General features: G+C 41.9%; 1 protein-coding gene across 3 annotated transcripts in view; it reads left to right on the top strand.

The window, feature by feature from the left end:
* Positions 1 to 5,623: 5,623 nt before the first annotated feature.
* LOC124138082 overlaps positions 5,624 to 22,481 on the top strand; it is a 42,713-nt gene continuing 25,855 nt past the window's right edge. Inside the window, exons 1-5 of one of the 3 annotated variants that reach the window (XM_046504601.2) lie at positions 5,624 to 6,120; positions 6,627 to 6,737; positions 7,701 to 7,863; positions 8,926 to 9,041; positions 9,562 to 9,637. In XM_046504601.2, coding sequence (XP_046360557.1) covers positions 6,692 to 6,737; positions 7,701 to 7,863; positions 8,926 to 9,041; positions 9,562 to 9,637 — 401 coding nt within the window. In that variant the 5' untranslated portion in view covers positions 5,624 to 6,120; positions 6,627 to 6,691. Of the gene's footprint in view, positions 6,121 to 6,626; positions 6,738 to 7,700; positions 7,864 to 8,925; positions 9,042 to 9,561; positions 9,638 to 22,481 lie in introns of those variants that run through there. The other 2 variants (XM_048393281.1, XM_048393280.1) reach the window with 2 other exon arrangements.

Below are 22,481 nucleotides of genomic sequence, written 5' to 3' on the forward strand. Positions count from 1 at the left end.
TAAGGATAAAATGTGTCATTTCACATAACACTCAGTAAAAAGTGTGAATAAATTGATTACGACAGTAAACTTAGTTCACAACAATACCTCAAGTATCCGCGAGTCCAGTGTGTATTCAAAAGGATGGATCAGATACTATATATTTATGATCAATCAACTCAGAAAAGAGAAATGGCAATATGATTTGTTTACTCGAATAAAATTAATATGGTCTAAATGGAGACTAATATCTGTACAAAGAAACCATACATGATAGTTTGGTTCAGTTCTTTTCCTGTCAAATGCATGGATACGTCTAAGGTAACAAATCCAACACCAACTGCCGTAAGAGGGCGCCAGTAGTTTCAGTGCATTCTGTCAAGATTGCTCACTCTTTGGTAAACACACTCGCTAAAGACAAGGATGAAGGCAAGTTCGGCAAAGACTCCCCTGAAGGCAGAAACAAAAATATATTGTCACCAGATAATACCTTGCATTAATGTTGCGATTTGATTCATGTTTAGCAATACTCATAACAACGTCACAGGGTATAAATGTGTGTATTGTGTACGTTTGCATCAACAGTGTGCCAATCGTGTGAGTTTCGTTTGAGGCCGCTCTAAAACTGTCAACTTGATGTTGGAAGAAACCCCGAAAAGATGCAGGTCATTGATGCTTACCACCTTGTTGAAGCACACGATCACGGGAATGGTGCTAAGAACCCTAAAAAGATAAATCGGGCCAATTTGGGATTCGAACCTATGATCATCGATTTCTGGTCTTTAGGTTCACAGTTCTGCACAGTTATTGCGGTGTCACAGAAAACTGGGCCACCTATGACCCTCAGGTGCCATGGGTGGACCTACTCAATAAGTATTCATGGAAGTGAATGTTATGGCTGGCCTGTATGAGGCGACATTTGTCGTCTTCAATCAATCAATGTATATTCAGAATGATAGAACATATTAATGAGTGGCTGAAACGTTCTGCGCCAAACTATGCTTATCGCAATAGGCGACTAACGGCATCGGGTGGTCAGACTCGCTGACTTGGTTGATGCATGTCATCGTTTCTTAATTGTGTATAGATCGATGCTCATGATGTCAATCATGGGGTTGTCTTGTCCGGACTCGATTATTTGCAGACCGCCATCATGTAGCTGGAATATTACCGAGTGTGGCGTTAATTATAAACAACAAACAAAAACCTAGGGTATATGTTTCACGCAGGTGCCAACACAGATCAGCATGTATTGGCTATTAATGGTAGCCAACCAGTCGGATTCATCAACAAAATCAGCTGATCTTCTTCAAAACGACGTAAATTATAAAGCTTTGAATCCAATATTCCATCTATATGACAGCGGTATGTAAATAATAGAGTCTGGAACAGACAATCCAGTGATTGATATCATGAGCATCGTTCCACGCGAATGGGATACGATGACAGACATCAACCAAGTCAGCGGCGTTAAACAGCTCATTTAACATCTGGTGATGGAGCACGGCATTTTTGTCAGAGGTAGATTATTACTTTCTCTGAAATGAGTAGCTGAACAATTCTTTGTTTTCACAGATGTTGTAAACGAATTGTGATACTCACCTGCAGTAAAAGCTCAGTTTGTCATCATCGATAAGGTTCTCATATGTTCGTCCTCGCAGGATCCTGATGATTGGTGCATATACGTTATCACATGAAGTAAAAGGGGAACCAAGAGCTGATTCTGGTCCACTCTCTCTCCTTGTAAGCCACTCAAGACCGCACACTGGGAAATCATCACAAACAAGGATAAACGCTTCAACGAACTATAGCAGGTATGGTCTTTACAAAACTTTGACGATGCATTTATGAATTTTTTTAGATATACTGAGTCAAATTAAAAACTTCACATTTTTAAAAGTAATCCCATATATGATATACAACGGACAAATGTATCAGAGAAGGTATTTTTAATCACAAATGTCCAAAGAAGGATTTTAAATAACGGTGGTAACCATAATTTGTTCCAAGCACCTACGGTATTCGGTAATAACATCAACAGTTTAAATCATAAGTCCCAAGCATGAGAATCTGATGGCACACAAGTTCAGTAGCGTGTATGGCCACCATGTGCGTTGACAACTGCCACACAACGCCTCCGCATGGACCTTGTGATGCTTGTGAACACATGATTGGGAAGACGACGCCATTGTTGCTGCAAAATGGTGCCAAGATCTTGCAAATTATGTGGTTGGTTCTGGAGAGTGCGCAGACTTCTGCCAAGAGCATCCCAGGCGTGTTCGATGAGATTGAGGTCGGGAGACCTTGACGGCCAGTCCATGACGTTGACTCCCGCATTCTGAAGGAAATTCCTTGTCAAAATTGCTGTGTGGGGTCTGGCATTGTCGTGTTGGAAGATCAAACCGGGTCCATGTGCTGCCATAAAAGGCAGAAGTTCTGGTGCTAGTACCTGGTCGCGGTAAGCAGTAGCGTTGAGGTTGCCACGGATGACAAGAAACCTGGAACGTGCATTGCCACAGAAAGCACCCCACACCATGACACTTCCGCCTCGAAATCTATCAACCTCCTGTACACAACATTGGGCGTAACGCTCATGACGGCGCCTCCATACCCTCGCCCTACCATCAGCAAATCGAAGATTAAATTGGGATTCATCACTGAAGACGACTTGATTCCACTTCCTCTGGGTCCATCGTAAGTGTCGCTGTGCCCACAATTGACGTTGACGTCTGTGTAATTGAGTCAGAATCGGCCCGCAGTATGGCCGTCGTGCTTGATTGTGAGCAGTTCTCAGACGGTTTCGAACAGTTTGCGCTTTCAGTCTACCCCTAAACAGTTCATTTCTGGTTGATGTAGCCGTCAGAAATCGGTTACGGAGGTGACGTAAGACAATCTGACGATCCTCCGCATGTGACGTCACACGTGGTCGACCTGGCCGAGGGCGGTCAGTGTTGGTACCCGTTTGCTGTAGACGCGTCTGTAAATCATAAACAGTCCGTCGACTACAACCCATCGTCCTTGCAACTTCAGCTACGGACGTTCACGTTGCACATTTGAAAGGCGTAGCATGACAAATGGCCGTAAAGACTTTTGTTTTCTTGTGTTTTTCATTTTTTGTTAATGACTGCTAACAAGTATGGCTGAAAACACGTGCGGTATTATGGCCACGTGACCAGTCGCACGTGAAAAAACACTTTTGCCACTGTAGTGCTCTGCACATGATTTTGATCGATTCACCTGCACAAAAACGGGTGTTATCTGAAGACAATACTGGCCATTACTGCTTAAATACACAATAAGGGCCCACAATGATAACTGGTCAAAATGTAAAAATTTTAGGATTGTGAAGTTTTTAATTTGGGATTGTGAAGTTTTTAATTTGGTTCAGTATATATGTGAGGTATTATGACCGCAATAGTCTTTACCAATACGTTGATGCTGCATCGTATGTGACATCGTATGTGACATCGTATGTATCTAAAAGGTTTTGTCATAGCAGGATGCCTCAACACGAAGCGGCATGCTGATTGTTGATTGGTTGTTTGTTGTTTAACGCCACACTCTGTAATATTTCAGCTACATGATGGCAGACTAATGTAATGATAAGATACATGGGTAGGTGAACTTACAGTGTGTACCTCTAGATGCCTAATGATAAGATACATGGGCAGGGGAACAGTTGGTTGGGTGGTTTATTGTTTAACGCCGCACTCAGCAATATTACAGCTTTATGACGGTGGTCTGTTAATAATCATGTCTTGACCAGACAACCCAGTAATTTAAATCATGAACATCGATCAACACAATTGGGATAGATGACATGCATCAACTAAGTCAGCGAGTCTGACCATCCGATCCTGTTGGTCGCCTAGCCTCTTACGACACGCATAATTGCCTTTTAGGTCAAGCATGGGTTGCTGAAGACCTATTCTACCCCGTATCTTCTGTTATGTCAAGATTAATTGAGAAGGAGACTTTCACGTAACGTGGAAGACAAAGGATTTACCATTAGGACGAATAGGGGATTCAAAGCAATGACAAATGGGTACTGATATGAGTAAGGTCTGCAACTCTATGCAACGTTTTGTGGCTCGGCAGTCTGGAATATACATGTACATATACAGTGTTCGAAATACCTGCCTGCCCGACCGTCTGAGACGGGTTGATTTCAACTCGGGCTGCTAGATTTTCAAATCCCCCTGCCCGACGGTCGGGTTATATTTCATATGTGACAATATTCTAAATATATCCCGATGATAAGCATTAATTCACATGTAAAGATGAATGATAAAATGTAACCAAAAAGAAACCCCGTTAGCTTATCCCGAGAAACATATGATTATAGTGGGCAGGCAGGTTTTGGTCAGGGCTGGCAAGTATTTCAGCTAGCCAGTCCTGTGGTCTGGCTGACATTTTTGGGAGTTTTATACCCTGACATATAATGTGTGCTACAATATAATGCTTAACAGATGAGAGAACAATCGCAACACATCTGACACAACGATTTACTCGATGTGCAAGATGTCACAGAGCATCCGGTGCTCATATATAAGTAAAGACATTATAATGATGCTTCAATTACAAGAGCAATTATCCACCCACTTCATGCGAAGGTTATCACCAATTGTCTGGCCCTCAATGAGTTAACACCATAAACGCCCAGAATAGTGGAAAGTGTTGTGTCACTCTGAATCTTTACACATAGTCATAAACATTTGTCATGATTACCCATTAGCCCGTTTGTGTATTAGTTTGTTTGACGCCGCACCGAGCAATATTCCAGTTGTATGGCGGATATAATGGAGTCTGGTCCAGCCAATCCAATGATTAACATCATGAGCATCGATCTACGCAGTTAGGACACGGTGGCATGCATTAACCAAATCAGCGATCCCGTGTGTCGCCTCTTACGACAAGCACTGTCGCCTCTTTCGACAAGCTTGGGTTGCTGTAGGCTTTTTCTATACCCCGAATCTTCACGGGTCCATGACTGTTTATAATTAATATGACTTTTTATTATTCATATAATTTTAATTATACGTGCCTCCAGGTCTTTCCAGACATAACATGTTCCAGCTATATGACGGTTGTCTGTAAATAATCGAGTCTGGACCATACAATCCAGTGATTAATATCATGAGCATCCATCCCCGCAATTGGGATACGATGACATGCATCAACCAAGTCAGCGAGCCTGACCACCCGATCCCGTTAGTCGCTTTTTACGACAAACATAGTCACCTTTTACGGCAAGCATGGGTTGCTGAAGACCTATTCTACCCCGGAATCTTCACGGGTCAGATATTAAGGTATTCGTTTTGAAACAGTAGGAGACATTTTAATGTCTCGGCCTAAGCATTTCTTCTGTAGTTGACTCAGCGTAGATACATAATCTAAAGCTTATGGTTAAACTCTTGGACTTCAGTCCACCAAAAGGACATCGAACCAGTTCAAGTAAATACAAATTGGTAATGCAAGAGAATAGCCAGTCTAGATTATTCACCGAAACAGATTCCATTTGGCGCAAAGGGCAAAGTTTAAAGCTGTGAAAGTTATATAAATGGACCTTTGAAAATCAGTGATGACACTAGGTGTTCGCGAAAAGGTTAAGCATGTCCTGCCCTACCGGTAGCTTCTGACATTTACACAGCTGCAACGCCGACCACCAGTACTCCTGCCATGCGACGGCATGGCAAGCAAGATAATCTTTCCGTCTGGTCCCCTTGAGAAACCGGTTTTAGACTGCAGCGTTGACAGCTCGCGTTATCCCTGTACCCTCAGACACAAGGACTACACATCACTTTACAGCAGGACAGTGTACGCCCTCACAACAGACCTCGTTGGACAACATAACATCCCCACGCCCAATTGTGAATTGTTTTTGAGGAAGTGTAAAACATCGTTTATACCGACTCCCAAACTAACTGGTTACGTTTGTTGAGCTTCGACGGGCCTTGGTCCAGATCTGGAATGACACCCCACAAGACTTCCTCACTATCCTCTGCCATCAAGAAGGCGTCGTTGTCAAGCTTGTATTACTTCTAATGGTGGTACACAATACTGACTTGTTAGCTGGCAATTGCCCCATGCCACTTTCAGCCTGAGATTTCAGACATGAAGCAAATCTGAACATTAACACAGGTGCCTACTTTGGCGACTAGCTTTGCATAATTGTTTCCTAAAAGTGCATAATCCGCCCACAGGAATTCCTATGCCGATTGTGCTAACGGAAATATGAGGAATTTCCATGAGTGATTTTGGATCTGGTCGGTTAGATGTTAATGTACACAGACTATTATGTATTTGAGTTAAATGACTGTTAAATATTCGTTCAAATTTTGTTGTAGCGTTCACTCGTCACGCCGATGACCCGGATGCTATTCCTGACATTGGTACAATATGCGAAACCCATTTCTGGTGTCCTCCGCCGTGATATTGCTGGAATATAGCTAAAAGCTGAGTGAAATTATATTCACTCTCTCACGCCCATCAAATTTACTTGTAAACAGTATAAATACAGGAAAATAGGATAACTATAGGCGTTTAGGGTATTAACTCAATGAGGCCCAGATAATTGGTATGGCCTTTCGATGAAGTAACAGGATGATTTCTCTTGGAAATGACACGTAATTTTTTTCTTTTACCAGCATAGGGCCTTTAAACCCACCGGACACTCTGTGACATCAAGCACATAGAGTAAATCGTTGTCAGGATGAAGTTTGTGTCAGGATGTGTTGCGATTGTTCTCCTCTCATCTGGTAAGCATATTGTTGCACATTTTGATATGTACATGTATATTCTAGACTGAAGAGCCGACCCGTGAAGATTCGGGGTAGAATACGTCTTCAGCAACCCATGCTTGCCGTAAAAGGTGACTGTGCTTGTCGTAAGAGGCGACTAACGGAATCGGGTGGTCAGGCTCGCTGACTTGGTTGATGCATGTCATCGTATCCCAATTAGGTGGATCGATGCTCATGATGTCAATCACTGGATTGTCTGGTCCAGACTCGACTATTTACAGACCGCCACCATATAGCTGGAATATTGTTGAGTGTGGCGGTAAACAACAAACAAACAAAAACTGAAGAGCCGCAAAACGTTGCACAGGGTTTCAGACCTTACTCATGTCAGAAACCAATTGGCATTTATTCGAATCCCCTATTCGTCCTTATATTTAATCCCTTTTTTTTAAGGTTACGTGAAAGTCTCTTTCTTGATTAATCTCGAAATAACAGAAATATAACAGAAAACTTATCAAAGCGGCGTTTTTCTCATGCAAAGATTGCATCACAGCGACCACTTTGTTAAAATTGACGCTTGTTGACATTTATATGTCAGATGATCTTATCGTGAAATTTGATGTCTTGTAGTAGGCTTGTATCGAAACGTCTGGCAGCATGTATAATATTTATGAAGACACTGTTATTTGAATCCACTAAACTACAGCTTTGCTGCTCAATTATCCCCTTTTCCTTGATGCTAGGATATGAATCAGCATGCCAACTGCCTTGTGTTTAGGCATCCTGCCATGACCAAACATTTGAGATACATACCATATCACACATTTAAGCGTATCATCAGCGTATTGGTAAAAACTATAACTGACATATTATCTTGTTGAAGAATATATCACATTCATAAATGCATCGTCAAAATTATGTACAGACAATATCTGTCACAGCTCGTTAAAGAGTTTATCCTTGTCTGTGTTGATTTTCCAGTGTACGGTCTTGAGTGGCCTACAAGGAGAGAGAGTGACCCAGATTCAGATTTTGGTTGTCCAAGCACTACATGTGATAACGTGTATGCACCAATCATCATGATCATGGGAGGGCCAACTATGGCGGATCTAATCATAGATGGCAAACTGAGCCTTGACTGCAGGTTAGTATCACAATTCGTTTACAACATCTGTGAAAACAAAGAATTGTTCAGCTACTCAATCCGGTGCTCCAGCACCAGACTGAAGGACTGGACCTTCAGAAAAGGTGACCACAATCCTGGGTAATCTTTAACCTTATTTCATTACCTATCAATGAAATCCTCCCGGAGCCAAGTTTGTTTGTTTGTTTATAGCCGCCGAACTCCAGCAATATGACGGCGGTCTGTAAATACTCAATCTGGACCAGGCAATTCAGTGATTGACATCATGAGTATCGCTGCACGCAATTTTGATATGATGACATGCATCAACCAAGTCTGCGAGCCTGACCACCCGATCTCGTTAGTCGCCTCCAACGACAAGCATAGTCCCCTTTTACTTCAATCATGGGTTGCTGAAGACCTATGCTACCCGGATCTACACAGGTTCCGGGACCAAGTAGATTGCTGGAGAGTTGTTGAGTCACATACCTCACTTCCAACAAGGATATCAGCTTTATTTCAATAATCTATCAACTATCCAAAAGTCTAAAGTGTTATTGATGTCTTCTTTTGAAAGACTTGGAAGTGGACATGAACAGTGGTAATATATTGATAGTTCGATCGTTATGCTTATATAGTAGATGTTTTGTGAGGTGATAAGTCATTTTGTAAATATGACTTCTCATTTTCTAATCATAGCTTTGCTGTGACTGATACAACAGTTAGTAAGAACAGTTTGTGAAGATCCGGGTTAGAATAGGTCTTCAGCAACCCATGCTTGTCGCAAAAGGCGACTAACGGGATCGGGTGGTCAGGCTCGCTGACTTGGTTGATGCATGTCATCGATCCCAATTGCGTGGATCGATGCTCATGAAGTCAATCACTGGATTATCTGGTCCAGACTCGATTATTTATAGACCACCGTCACATAGCTGGAATATTGCTGTGTTCGGCGTAAAACAACAAACAAACAACCTAAATCATCAAGTCGATTAAATTGACATTATGCTACCTTTAAAATAGAAAACACAACATTTGAATATTAGGCAGAAGCACTTGTAATAAATCATGTTCTCTCTGCAGCGATCAGACACTGACCATCGCGGCGGAATGCCAACTCCCTTCAGCGGGCTGTACAGAAATTGATGTAATGCAGAAACTATTCCTTGTGTACACAACCTACTGCGACAACAAAACAGGTATACGCATTTCCAGTTTTCTTTGAGCAGTTTCTTTTAACACTTAGGCCATGTGTCACGACCCGTGAAGATTCCGGGGTAGAATGGGTCTTCAGCAACCCATACTTGCCGTAAAAAGCGACTATGCCTGTCGAAAAAGGCGACTTACGGGATCGGGAGGTCAGGCTCGCTGACTTGGTTGATGCATGTCATCGATCCCAATTGCGTGGATGGATGCTCATGACATTAATCACTGGGTCGTCTTGTCCAGACTCGATTATTTACAGACCGGCGTCATATAGCTGGAATATTGCTGAGTGCGGTGTTAAACAACAAACCAACCAACCAACCAACCCAGCCATGTGTCACCTTGATCATGAGTGACACGTTGATTCCTGAAAATAAATTGACATCGACAGTACTACAGTACTATTAACAAGAATACTTTGATTTACAAATGGTCATAACTCGAGCACACATGTATACATAATTATCAGATGTTATGTCCTTAGTTTTAGTTTATCATTTTTCTCTTTCACAGAAATTGAGGAGGAAGCGTCATGTTGGACCAGCCGTAACTTGCCTGGGGTTCTTAATTCATGTCGATATGAACACAGGTAGGGTGACTGTACAAGTGTCCATTCAAATCAACTGAATAAGAAAACTTTCGCGGTGAACTATACCTTGTGTACATCTGGATGTTTTAAGATAAGACATATAGAATGGTAAATCATAAAATACGTCCATCTAGAGGCCTGTTGATATGAGGGATTTAACATTGCGTTTAGAATGATTTCGCTTATAGAGAGCTCTTAAGATGAAAGAATGGTGGAAATTAACATAACATTCCAATACTGACAATCAAATTTCCTTCCTCACAAAATGGCGACCGTTCAACTTTGAATAGTGACAAACAATGCGTTTCCCGTTTTCCCGTATATGCGATCGTTAACAAACATTAATACATGTATGGGCATAGTAACGTTTGTAAGTCTAGGTAAAGAATAATCGCAGAAGTAGAATTCACTGATTCAAAGTGCGTTTCAGTGCCAGCCGTAATTACCGGAAGTTCAGACGATAAATAATTCACTGATTCAAAGTGACATTTCAGTGCCAGTCGTAATTACCGGAAGTTCAGACGATAAATATTCGTAACGTTTGACTTCACCCCCTCATCCATCACAACGTTAAATATCTGATTCGTTCTTGTTGGTATGTGACCTTTCAGGACATAGAAGGCAACCGATATATGATATCTGTACCTGGGAGAAATTTTTAGCACTTTCATAAAACTTCTTTCATGAATTAAAAGTGAATCTCTGCAAGAAACAAATCTGGTGTCAGTCATGGGTGTCAGTGCGCGTGCGGTAACGCAGAATTATGCGATTCTAAATTAATCATTCGATAAATATTTGAGTGATTGTCTAAACGTTGCCTTTTCAAACAGAACAGATCCGAAATGCCTCTAAAGAAAGGTCTAGAGGCCTAACCTAATGATAAGATACATGGGTAGGTGAACAGTAAAGTGTCTACCTCTGGAGGCCTTGTGATAAGATACATGGGAAGGTGAACTGTAAAGTGTTTACCTCTGGAGACCTTATGATAAGATACATGGGTAGGTGAACTATAAAGTGTCTACCTCTGGAGGCCTTATGAAAAGATACAAGGGTAGGTGAACTGTAAAGTGTCTACCTCTGGAGGCCTTATAATAACATACATGGGTGGGTGAACTGTAAAGTGTCCACCTCTGTAGGCCTTATAACAAGATACAAGGGTAGGTGAACTGTAAAGTGTCTACCTCTGAAGGACTTATGATAAGATACATGTATATGGGTAGGTGAACTGTAAAATGTCTACCTCTGGAGGCCTTATGACAAGATACAAGGGAAGGTGAACTGTAAAGTGTCTACCTCTGGAGGCCTAATGATAACATACATGGGTAGGTGAACTGTATAGTGTCTACCTCTGGAGGCCTTATAATAAGATACAAGGGTAGGTGAACTGTAAAGTGTCTACCTCTGGAGGCCTTATAATAAGATACATGGGTAGGTCAGTTGTAAAGTGTCTACAATTTGAGGCTTTATGATAAGATACATGGGTAGGTGAACTGTATAGTGTCTACCTCTGGAGGTCTTATGATAAGATACATGGGTAGGTGAACTGTAAAGTGTCTACCTCTGGAGGTCTAATGATAAGATACAACGGTAGGTGAACTATAAAGTGGCTACCTCTGGAGGCCTAATGATACGATACAAAGGTAGGTGAACTGTAAAGTGTCTACCTCTGGAGGCCTAATGATAAGATACATGGGTAGGTGAACTGTAAATTGTCTACCTCTGGAGGCCTTATGATAAGATACATAGGTAGGTCAGTTGTAAAGTGTCTACCACTTGAGGCTTTATGATAAGATACATGGGTAGGTGAACTGTAAAGTGTCTACCTCTGGAGACCTTATGATAAGATACATGGGTAGGTGAACTATAAAGTGTCTACCTCTGGAGGCCTTATGAAAAGATACAAGGGTAGGTGAACTGTAAAGTGTCTACCTCTGGAGGCCTAATGATAAGATACATGGGTAGGTGAACTGTAAATTGTCTACCTCTGGAGGCCTTATGATAAGATACATGGGTAGGTCAGTTGTAAAGTGTCTACCACTTGAGGCTTTATGATAAGATACATGGGTAGGTGAACTGTATAGTGTCTACCTCTGGAGACCTTATGATAAGATACATGGGTAGGTGAACTATAAAGTGTCTACCTCTGGAGGCCTTATGAAAAGATACAAGGGTAGGTGAACTGTAAAGTGTCTACCTCTCGATGCCTTATAATAAGATACATTGGTGGGTGAACTGTAAAGTGTCCACCTCTGTAGGCCTTATAACAAATTACAAGGGTAGGTGAACTGTAAAGTGTCTACCTCTGGAGGCCTTATGATAAGATACATGTACATGGGTAGGTGAACTGTAAAGTGTCTACCTCTGGAGGCCTAATGATAAGATACATGGGTAGGTGAACTGTAAAGTGTCTACCTCTGGAGGCTTTATGATAAGATACATGGGAAGGTGAACTGTAAAGTGTCTACCTCTGGAGGCCTTATAATAAGATACAAGGGTAGGTGAACTGTAAAGTTTCTACCTCTTGAGGCCTTATGATAAGATACATGGGTAGGTGAACTATAAAGTGGCTACCTCTGGAGGCCTAATGATAAGATACAAAGGTAGGTGAACCGTAAAGTGTCTACCTCTGGAGGCCTAATGATAAGATACATGGGTAGGTGAACTGTAAAGTGTCTACCTCTGGAGGCCTTATGATAAGATACATAGGTAGGTCAGTTGTAAAGTGTCTACCACTTGAGGCTTTATGATAAGATACATGGGTAGGTGAACTGTATAGTGTCTACCTCTGGAGACCTTATGATAAGATACATGGGTAGGTGAACTTTAAAGTGTCTACCTCTGGAGGCCTTATGAAAAGATACGTGGGTAGGTGAACTGTAAAGTGTCTACCTCTGGAGGCCTTATAATAAGATACATGGGTGGGTGAACTGTAAAGTGTCCACCTCTGTAGGCCTTATAACAAGATACAAGGGTAGGTGAACTGTAAAGTGTCTACCTCTGGAGGCCTTATAATAAGATACATGTACATGGGTAGGTGAACTGTAAAGTGTCTACCTCTGGAGGCGTAATGATAAGATACATGGGTAGGTGAACTGTAAAGTGTCTACCTCTGGAGGCTTTATGATAAGATACATGGGAAGGTGAACTGTAAAGTGTCTACCTCTGGAGGCCTTATAATAAGATACAAGGGTAGGTGAACTGTAAAGTGTCTACCTCTTGAGGCTTTATGATAAGATACATGGGTAGGTGAACTGTAAAGTGTCTACCTCTGGAGGCCTAATGATAAGATACATGGGTAGGTGAACTGTAAATTGTCTACCTCTGGAGGCCTTATGGTAAGATACATGGGTAGGTAACTGTAAAGTGTCTACCTCTGGAGGCCTCATGATAAGATACATGGGTAGGTGAACTGTAAAGTGTCTACCTCTTGAGGCTTTATGATAAGATACATGGGTAGGTGAACTGTAAAGTGTCTACCTCTGGAGGTCTAATGATAAGATACATGGGTAGGTGAACTGTATAGTGTCTACCACTGGAGGCCTTATTATAAGATATATGGGTAGTGGAACTGTAAAGTGTCCACCTCTGGAGGCCTTATGATCAGATACAAGGGTAGATGAACTGTAAAGTGTCTACCTCTGGAGGCCTTATGAAAAGATACAAGTGTAGGTGAACTGTAAAGTGTCACCTCTGGAGGCCTTATAATAAGATACATGGGTAGGTGAACTGTAAAGTGTCTACCTCTGTAGGCCTTATGATAAGATACATGGGTAGGTGAACTGTATAGTGTCTACCTATGGAGGCCTTATAATAAGATACAAGGGTAGGTGAACTGTAAAGTATCTACCTCTTGAGGCTTTATGATAAGATACATGGGTAGGTGAACTGTAAAGTGTCTACCTCTGGAGGTCTAATGATAAGATACATGGGTAGGTGAACTGTATAGTGTCTACCTCTGCAGGCCTTATTATAAGATATATGGGTAGGTGAACTGTAAAGTGTCCACCTCTGGAGGCCTTATGATCAGATACAAGGGTAGATGAACTGTAAAGTGTTCACCTCTGAAGGCCTTATAACAAGATACAAGGGTAGGTGAACTGTAAAGTGTCTACCTCTGGAGGCCTTATGATAAGATACATGTACATGGGTAGGTGAACTGTAAAGTGTCTACCTCTGGAGGCCTTATGATAAGATACAAGGGAAGGTGAACTGTAAAGTGTCTACCTCTGGAGGCCTAATGATAACATACATGGGTAGGTGAACTGTATAGTGTCTACCTCTGGAGGCCTTATAATAAGATACAAGGGTAGGTGAACTGTAAAGTGTCTACCTCTGGAGGCCTTATGATAAGATACATGGGTAGGTCAGTTGTAAAGTGTCTACCTCTTGAGGCTTTATGATAAGATACATGGGTAGGTGAACTGTATAGTGTCTACCTCTGGAGGCCTTATAATAAGATACAAGGGTAGGTGAACTGTAAAGTGTCTACCTCTGGAGGCCTTATTATAAGATATATGGGTAGGGGAACTGTAAATTGTCTACCTCTGGAGGCTTTATGATAAGATACATGGGTAGGTGAACTGTAAAGTGTCTACCTCTGGAGGCCTTATGATAAGATACATGGGTAGGTCAGTTGTAAAGTGTCTACCTCTTGAGGCTTTATGATAAGATACATGGGTAGGTGAACTGTATAGTGTCTACCTCTGGAGGCCTTATAATAAGATACAAGGGTAGGTGAACTGTAAAGTGTCTACCTCTGGAGGTCTTATGATAAGATACATGGGTAGGTCAGTTGTAAAGTGTCTACCTCTTGAGGCTTTATGATAAGATACATGGGTAGGTGAACTGTATAGTGTCTACCTCAGGAGGTCTAATGATAAGATACAAGGGTAGGTGAACTATAAAGTGTCTACCTCTGGAGGCCTAATGATAAGATACAAAGGTAGGTGAACTGTAAAGTGTCTACCTCTGGAGGCCTAATGATAAGATACATGGGTAGGTGAACTGTAAATTGTCTATCTCTGGAGGCCTTATGGTAAGATACATTGGTAGGTGAACTGTAAAGTGCCTACCTCTGGAGGCCTCATGATAAGATACATGGGTAGGTGAACTGTAAATTGTCTACCTCTGGAGGCCTTTTGGTAAGATACATGGGTAGGTGAACTGTAAAGTGTCTACCTCTGGAGGCCTCATGATAAGATACATGGGTAGGTGAACTATAAAGTGTCTACCTCTGGAGGCCTTATGGTAAGATACATGGGTAGGTGAACTGTAAAGTGTCTACCTCTGGAGGCCTCATGATAAGATACATGGATAGGTGAACTGTAAAGTGTCTACCTCTGGAGGCCTCATGATAAGATACATGGGTAGGTGAACTGTAAAGTGTCTACCTCTGGAGGGCTTATGATAAGATACGTGGCTAGGTGAACTGTAAAGTGTGTACTGTTGGGGCCTTATGATAAGATACATGGGTAGGTGAACTGTAAAGTGTCCACCTCTGGAGGCCTTATGATAAGATACAAGGGAAGGTGAACTGTAAAGTGTCTACCTCTGGAGGCCTAATGATAACATACATGGGTAGGTGAACTGTATAGTGTCTACCTCTGGAGGCCTTATAATAAGATACAAGGGTAGGTGAACTGTAAAGTGTCTACCTCTGGAGGCCTTATGATAAGATACATGGGTAGGTCAGTTGTAAAGTGTCTACCTCTTGAGGCTTTATGATAAGATACATGGGTAGGTGAACTGTATAGTGTCTACCTCTGGAGGCCTTATAATAAGATACAAGGGTAGGTGAACTGTAAAGTGTCTACCTCTGGAGGCCTTATTATAAGATATATGGGTAGGGGAACTGTAAATTGTCTACCTCTGGAGGCTTTATGATAAGATACATGGGTAGGTGAACTGTAAAGTGTCTACCTCTGGAGGCCTTATGATAAGATACATGGGTAGGTCAGTTGTAAAGTGTCTACCTCTTGAGGCTTTATGATAAGATACATGGGTAGGTGAACTGTATAGTGTCTACCTCTGGAGGCCTTATAATAAGATACAAGGGAAGGTGAACTGTAAAGTGTCTACCTCTGGAGGTCTTATGATAAGATACATGGGTAGGTCAGTTGTAAAGTGTCTACCTCTTGAGGCTTTATGATAAGATACATGGGTAGGTGAACTGTATAGTGTCTACCTCAGGAGGTCTAATGATAAGATACAAGGGTAGGTGAACTATAAAGTGTCTACCTCTGGAGGCCTAATGATAAGATACAAAGGTAGGTGAACTGTAAAGTGTCTACCTCTGGAGGCCTAATGATAAGATACATGGGTAGGTGAACTGTAAATTGTCTATCTCTGGAGGCCTTATGGTAAGATACATTGGTAGGTGAACTGTAAAGTGCCTACCTCTGGAGGCCTCATGATAAGATACATGGGTAGGTGAACTGTAAAGTGTCTACCTCTGGAGGGCTTATGATAAGATACGTGGCTAGGTGAACTGTAAAGTGTGTACTGTTGGGGCCTTATGATAAGATACATGGGTAGGTGAACTGTAAAGTGTCCACCTCTGGAGGCCTTATGATCAGATACAAGGGTAGGTGAACTGTAAAGTGTTTACCCCTGGAGGCCTAATGATAAGATACGTGGGTAGGTGAACTGTAAAGTGACTACCTCTGGAGGCCTTACGATCAGATACATGGGTAGGTGAACTATAAAGTGTCTACCTCTGGAGGCCTTATTATAAGATATATGGGTAGGGGAACTGTAAATTGTGTACCTCTGGAGGCTTTATAATAAGATACATGGGTAGGTGAACTGTAAAGTGTCTACCTCTGGAGGCCTTATGATAAGATACATGGGTAGGTGAACTGTATAGTGTCTACCTCTGGATTCCTAATGATAAGATACATGGGAAGGTGAACTGTAAAGTGTCTACCTCTAGAGGCCTTATAATAAGATACATGGGTAGGTGAACTGTAAAGTGTCTACCTCTGGAGGCCTTATAACAAGATACAAGGGTAGGTGAACTGTAAAGTGTCTACCTCTGGAAGCCTAATGATAAGATACAAGGGTAGGTGAACTGTAAAGTGTCTACCTCTGGAGGCCTTATACCAAGATACAAGGGTAGGTGAACTGTAAAGTGTCTACCTCTGGAGGCCTTATAACAAGATACATGGGTAGGTGAACTGTAAAGTGTCCACCTCTGGAGGCCTTATAATAAGATACAAGGGTAGGTGAACTGTAAAGTGTTTACCCCTAGAGGCCTAATGATAAGATACATGGGTAGGTGAACTGTAAAGTGTCTACCTCTGGAGGCCTTACGATAAGATACATGGGTAGGTGAACTGTAAAGTGTCTACCTCTGGAGGCCTTATTATAAGATATATGGGTAGGTGAACTGTAAAGTGTCTACCTCTGGAGGCCTTATAATAAGATACATGGGTAGGTGAACTGTAAAGTGTCTACCTCTGGAGGCCTTATGATAAGATACATGGGTAGGTGAACTGTATAGTGTCTACCTCTGGAGGCCTTATAATAAGATACATGGGTAGGTGAACTGTATAGTGTCTACCTCTGGAGGCCTTATAATAAGATACATGGGTAGGTGAACTGTAAAGTGTCTACCTCTGGAGGCCTTATAATAAGATACATGGGTAGGTGAACTGTAAAGTGTCTACCTCTGGAGGCTTTATAATAAGATACGTGGGTAGGTGAACTGTAAAGTGTCTACCTCTGGAGGCCTTATGATAAGATACATGGGTAGGTGAACTGTATAGTGTCTACCTCTGGAGGCCTTATAATAAGATACATGGGTAGGTGAACTGTAAAGTGTCTATTTCTGTAGGCCTTATGATAAGATACATGGGTAGGTGAACTGTATAGTGTCTACCTCTGGAGGCCTTATAATAAGATACAAGGGAAGGTGAACTGTAAAGTGTCTACCTCTGGAGGCCTTACGATAAGATACATGGGTAGGTGAACTGTAAAGTGTCTACCTCTTGAGGCCTTATTATAAGATATATGGGTAGGGGAACTGTAAATTGTCTACCTCTGGAGGCTTTATAATAAGATACATGGGTAGGTGAACTGTAAAGTGTCTACCTCTGGAGGCCTTATGATAAGATACATGGGTAGGTGAACTGTATAATGTCTACCTCTGGATTCCTAATGATAAGATACATGGGAAGGTGAACTGTAAAGTGTCTACCTCTGGAGGCCTTATGATAAGATACGTGGCTAAGTGAACTGTAAAGTGTGTACTGTTGGGGCCTTATGATAAGATACATGGGTAGGTGAACTGTAAAGTGTCCACCTCTGGAGGCCTTATAATAAGATACAAGGGTAGGTGAACTGTAAAGTGTTTACCCCTGGAGGCCTAATGATAAGATACATGGGTAGGTGAACTGTAAAGTGTCTACCTCTGGAGGCCTTACGATAAGATACATGGGTAGGTGAACTGTAAAGTGTCTACCTCTGGAGGCCTTATTATAAGATATATGGGTAGGTGAACTGTAAAGTGTCTACCTCTGGAGGCCTTATAATAAGATACATGGGTAGGTGAACTGTAAAGTGTCTACCTCTGGAGGCCTTATGATAAGATACATGGGTAGGTGAACTGTATAGTGTCTACCTCTGGAGGCCTTATAATAAGATACATGGGTAGGTGAACTGTATAGTGTCTACCTCTGGAGGCCTTATAATAAGATACATGGGTAGGTGAACTGTAAAGTGTCTACCTCTGGAGGATTTATAATAAGATACATGGGTAGGTGAACTGTAAAGTGTCTACCTCTGGAGGCTTTATAATAAGATACGTGGGTACGTGAACTGTAAAGTGTCTACCTCTGGAGGCCTTATGATAAGATACATGGGTAGGTGAACTGTATAGTGTCTACCTCTGGAGGCCTTATAATAAGATACATGGGTAGGTGAACTGTAAAGTGTCTACTTCTGTAGGCCTTATGATAAGATACATGGGTAGGTGAACTGTATAGTGTCTACCTCTGGAGGCCTTATAATAAGATACAAGGGAAGGTGAACTGTAAAGTGTCTACCTCTGGAGGCCGTACGATAAGATACATGGGTAGGTGAACTGTAAAGTGTCTACCTCTGGAGGCCTTATTATAAGATATATGGGTAGGGGAACTGTAAATTGTCTACCTCTGGAGGCTTTATAATAAGATACATGGGTAGGTGAACTGTAAAGTGTCTACCTCTGGAGGCCTTATGATAAGATACATGGGTAGGTGAACTGTATAGTGTCTACCTCTGGATTCCTAATGATAAGATACATGGGAAGGTGAACTGTAAAGTGTCTACCTCTGGAGGCCTTATGATAAGATACGTGGCTAAGTGAACTGTAAAGTGTGTACTGTTGGGGCCTTATGATAAGATACATGGGTAGGTGAACTGTAAAGTGTCCACCTCTGGAGGCCTTATAATAAGATACAAGGGTAGGTGAACTGTAAAGTGTTTACCCCTGGAGGCCTAATGATAAGATACATGGGTAGGTGAACTGTAAAGTGTCTACCTCTGGAGGTCTTACGATAAGATACATGGGTAGGTGAACTTTAAAATGTCTACCTCTGGAGGCCTTATGGTAAGATATATGGGTAGGTGAACTGTAAAGTGTCTACCTCTGGAGGCCTTATAATAAGATACATGGGTAGGTGAACTGTAAAGTGTCTACCTCTGGAGGCCTTATGATAAGATACATGGGTACGTGAACTGTATAGTGTCTACCTCTGGAGGCCTTATAATAAGATACATGGGTAGGTGAACTGTATAGTGTCTACCTCTGGAGGCCTTATAATAAGATACATGGGTAGGTGAACTGTAAAGTGTCTACCTCTGGAGGCCTTATAATAAGATACATGGGTAGGTGAACTGTAAAGTGTCTACCTCTGGAGGCCTTATAATAAGATACGTGGGTAGGTGAACTGTAAAGTGTCTACCTCTGGAGGCCTTATGATAAGATACATGGGTAGGTGAACTGTATAGTGTCTACCTCTGGAGGCCTTATAATAAGATACATGGGTAGGTGAACTGTAAAGTGTCTACTTCTGGAGGCCTTATGATAAGATACATGGGTAGGTGAACTGTATAGTGTCTACCTCTGGAGGCCTTATAATAAGATACAAGGGTAGGTGAACTGTAAAGTGTCTACCTGTTGAGGCTTTATGATAAGATACATGGGAAGGTGAACTGTAAAGTGTCTACCTCTGGAGGCCTTATAATAAGATACAAGGGTAGGTGAACTGTAAAGTGTCTACCTCTTGAGGCTTTATGATAAGATACATGGGAAGGTGAACTGTAAAGTGTTTACCTCTGGAGGCCTTATGAAAAGATACAAGGGTAGGTGAACTGTAAAGTGTCTACCTCTGGAGGCCTTATAATAAGATACATGGGTAGGTGAACTGTAAAGTGTCTACCTCTGGAGGCCTTATAACAAGATACAAGGGTAGGTGAACTGTAAAGTGTCTACCTCTGGAGGCCTTATGATAAGATACAAGGGAAGGTGAACTGTAAAGTGTCTACCTCTGGAGGCCTTATGATAAGATACATGGGTAGGTGAACTGTAAAGTGTGTACTGTTGGGGCCTTATGAAAAGATACATGGGTAGGTGAACTGTAAAGTGTCTACCTCTGCAGGCCTTTAAAAAGATACAAGGGTAGATGAACTGTAAAGTGTTTACCTCTGGAGGCCTTATGATAAGATACATGGGTAGGTGAACTGTAAAGTGTCTACCTCTGGAGGTCTAATGGTAAGATACAACGGTAGGTGAATTATAAAGTGTCTACCTCTGGAGGCCTAATGATAAGATACAAAGGTAGGTGAACTGTAAAGTGTCTACCTCTTGAGGCCTAATGATAAGATACATAGGTAGGTGAACTGTAAATTGTCTACCTCTGGAGGCCTTATAACAAGATACAAGGGTAGGTGAACTGTAAATTGTCTACCTCTGGAGGCCTTATGGTAAGATACATGGGTAGGTCAACTGCAAAGTGTCTACCTCTGGAGGCCTCATGATAAGATACATGGGTAGGTGAACTGTAAAGTGTCTACCTCTGGAGGCCTAATGATAAGATACATGGGTAGGTGAACTATAAATTGTCTACCTCTGGAGGCCTTATGGTAAGATACATGGGTAGGTGAACTGTAAAATGTCTACCTCTGGAGGCCTCATGATAAGATACATGGGTAGGTGAACTGTAAAGTGTCTACCTCTGGAGGCCTTATGATAAGATACGTGGCTAGGTGAACTGTAAAGTGTGTACTGTTGGGGCCTTATGATAAGATATATGGGTAGGTGAACTGTAAAGTGTCCACCTCTGGAGGCCTTATAATAAGATACAAGGGTAGGTGAACTGTAAAGTGTTTACCCCTGGAGGCCTAATGATAAGATACATGGGTAGTTGAACTGTAAAGTGTCTACCTCTGGAGGCCTTACGATAGGATACATGGGTAGGTGAACTGTAAAGTGTCTACCTCTGGACGCCTTATTATAAGATATATGGGTAGGTGAACTGTAAAGTGTCCACCTCTGGAGGCCTTATGATCAGATACAAGGGTAGATGAACTGTAAAGTGTCTACCTCTGGAGGCCTTATGATAAGATACATGGGTAGGTGAACTGTAAAGTGTCTACCTCTGGAGGTCTAATGGTAAGATACAACGGTAGGTGAATTATAAAGTGTCTACCTCTGGAGGCCTAATGATAAGATACAAAGGTAGGTGAACTGTAAAGTGTCTACCTCTTGAGGCCTAATGATAAGATACATAGGTAGGTGAACTGTAAATTGTCTACCTCTGGAGGCCTTATAACAAGATAGAAGGGTAGGTGAACTGTAAATTGTCTACCTCTGGAGGCCTTATGGTAAGATACATGGGTAGGTCAACTGCAAAGTGTCTATCTCTGGAGGCCTCATGATAAGATACATGGGTAGGTGAACTGTAAAGTGTCTACCTCTGGAGGCCTAATGATAAGATACATGGGTAGGTGAACTATAAATTGTCTACCTCTGGAGGCCTTATGGTAAGATACATGGGTAGGTGAACTGTAAAATGTCTACCTCTGGAGGCCTCATGATAAGATACATGGGTAGGTGAACTGTAAAGTGTCTACCTCTGGAGGCCTTATGATAAGATACGTGGCTAGGTGAACTGTAAAGTGTGTACTGTTGGGGCCTGATGATAAGATATATGGGTAGGTGAACTGTAAAGTGTCCACCTCTGGAGGCCTTATAATAAGATACAAGGGTAGGTGAACTGTAAAGTGTTTACCCCTGGAGGCCTAATGATAAGATACGTGGGTAGTTGAACTGTAAAGTGTCTACCTCTGGAGGCCTTACGATAGGATACATGGGTAGGTGAACTGTAAAGTGTCTACCTCTGGACGCCTTATTATAAGATATATGGGTAGGTGAACTGTAAAGTGTCCACCTCTGGAGGCCTTATGATCAGATACAAGGGTAGATGAACTGTAAAGTGTCTACCTCTGGAGGCCTTATGATAAGATACATGGGTAGGTGAACTGTAAAGTGTGTACTGTTGGGGCCTTATGAAAAGATAGATGGGTAGGTGAACTGTAAAGTGTCTACCTCTGCAGGCCTTTAAAAAGATACAAGGGTAGATGAACTGTAAAGTGTTTACCTCTGGAGGCCTTATGATAAGATACATGGGTAGGTGAACTGTAAAGTGTCTACCTCTGGAGGTCTAATGGTAAGATACAACTGTAGGTGAATTATAAAGTGTCTACCTCTGGAGGCCTAATGATAAGATACAAAGGTAGGTGAACTGTAAAGTGTCTACCTCTTGAGGCCTAATGATAAGATACATAGGTAGGTGAACTGTAA

Source organism: Haliotis rufescens, unplaced genomic scaffold, assembly GCF_023055435.1.
Source record: "Haliotis rufescens isolate VD_foot unplaced genomic scaffold, xgHalRufe1.0.p SCAF_12, whole genome shotgun sequence".
NCBI lineage: Eukaryota > Metazoa > Mollusca > Gastropoda > Lepetellida > Haliotidae > Haliotis > Haliotis rufescens.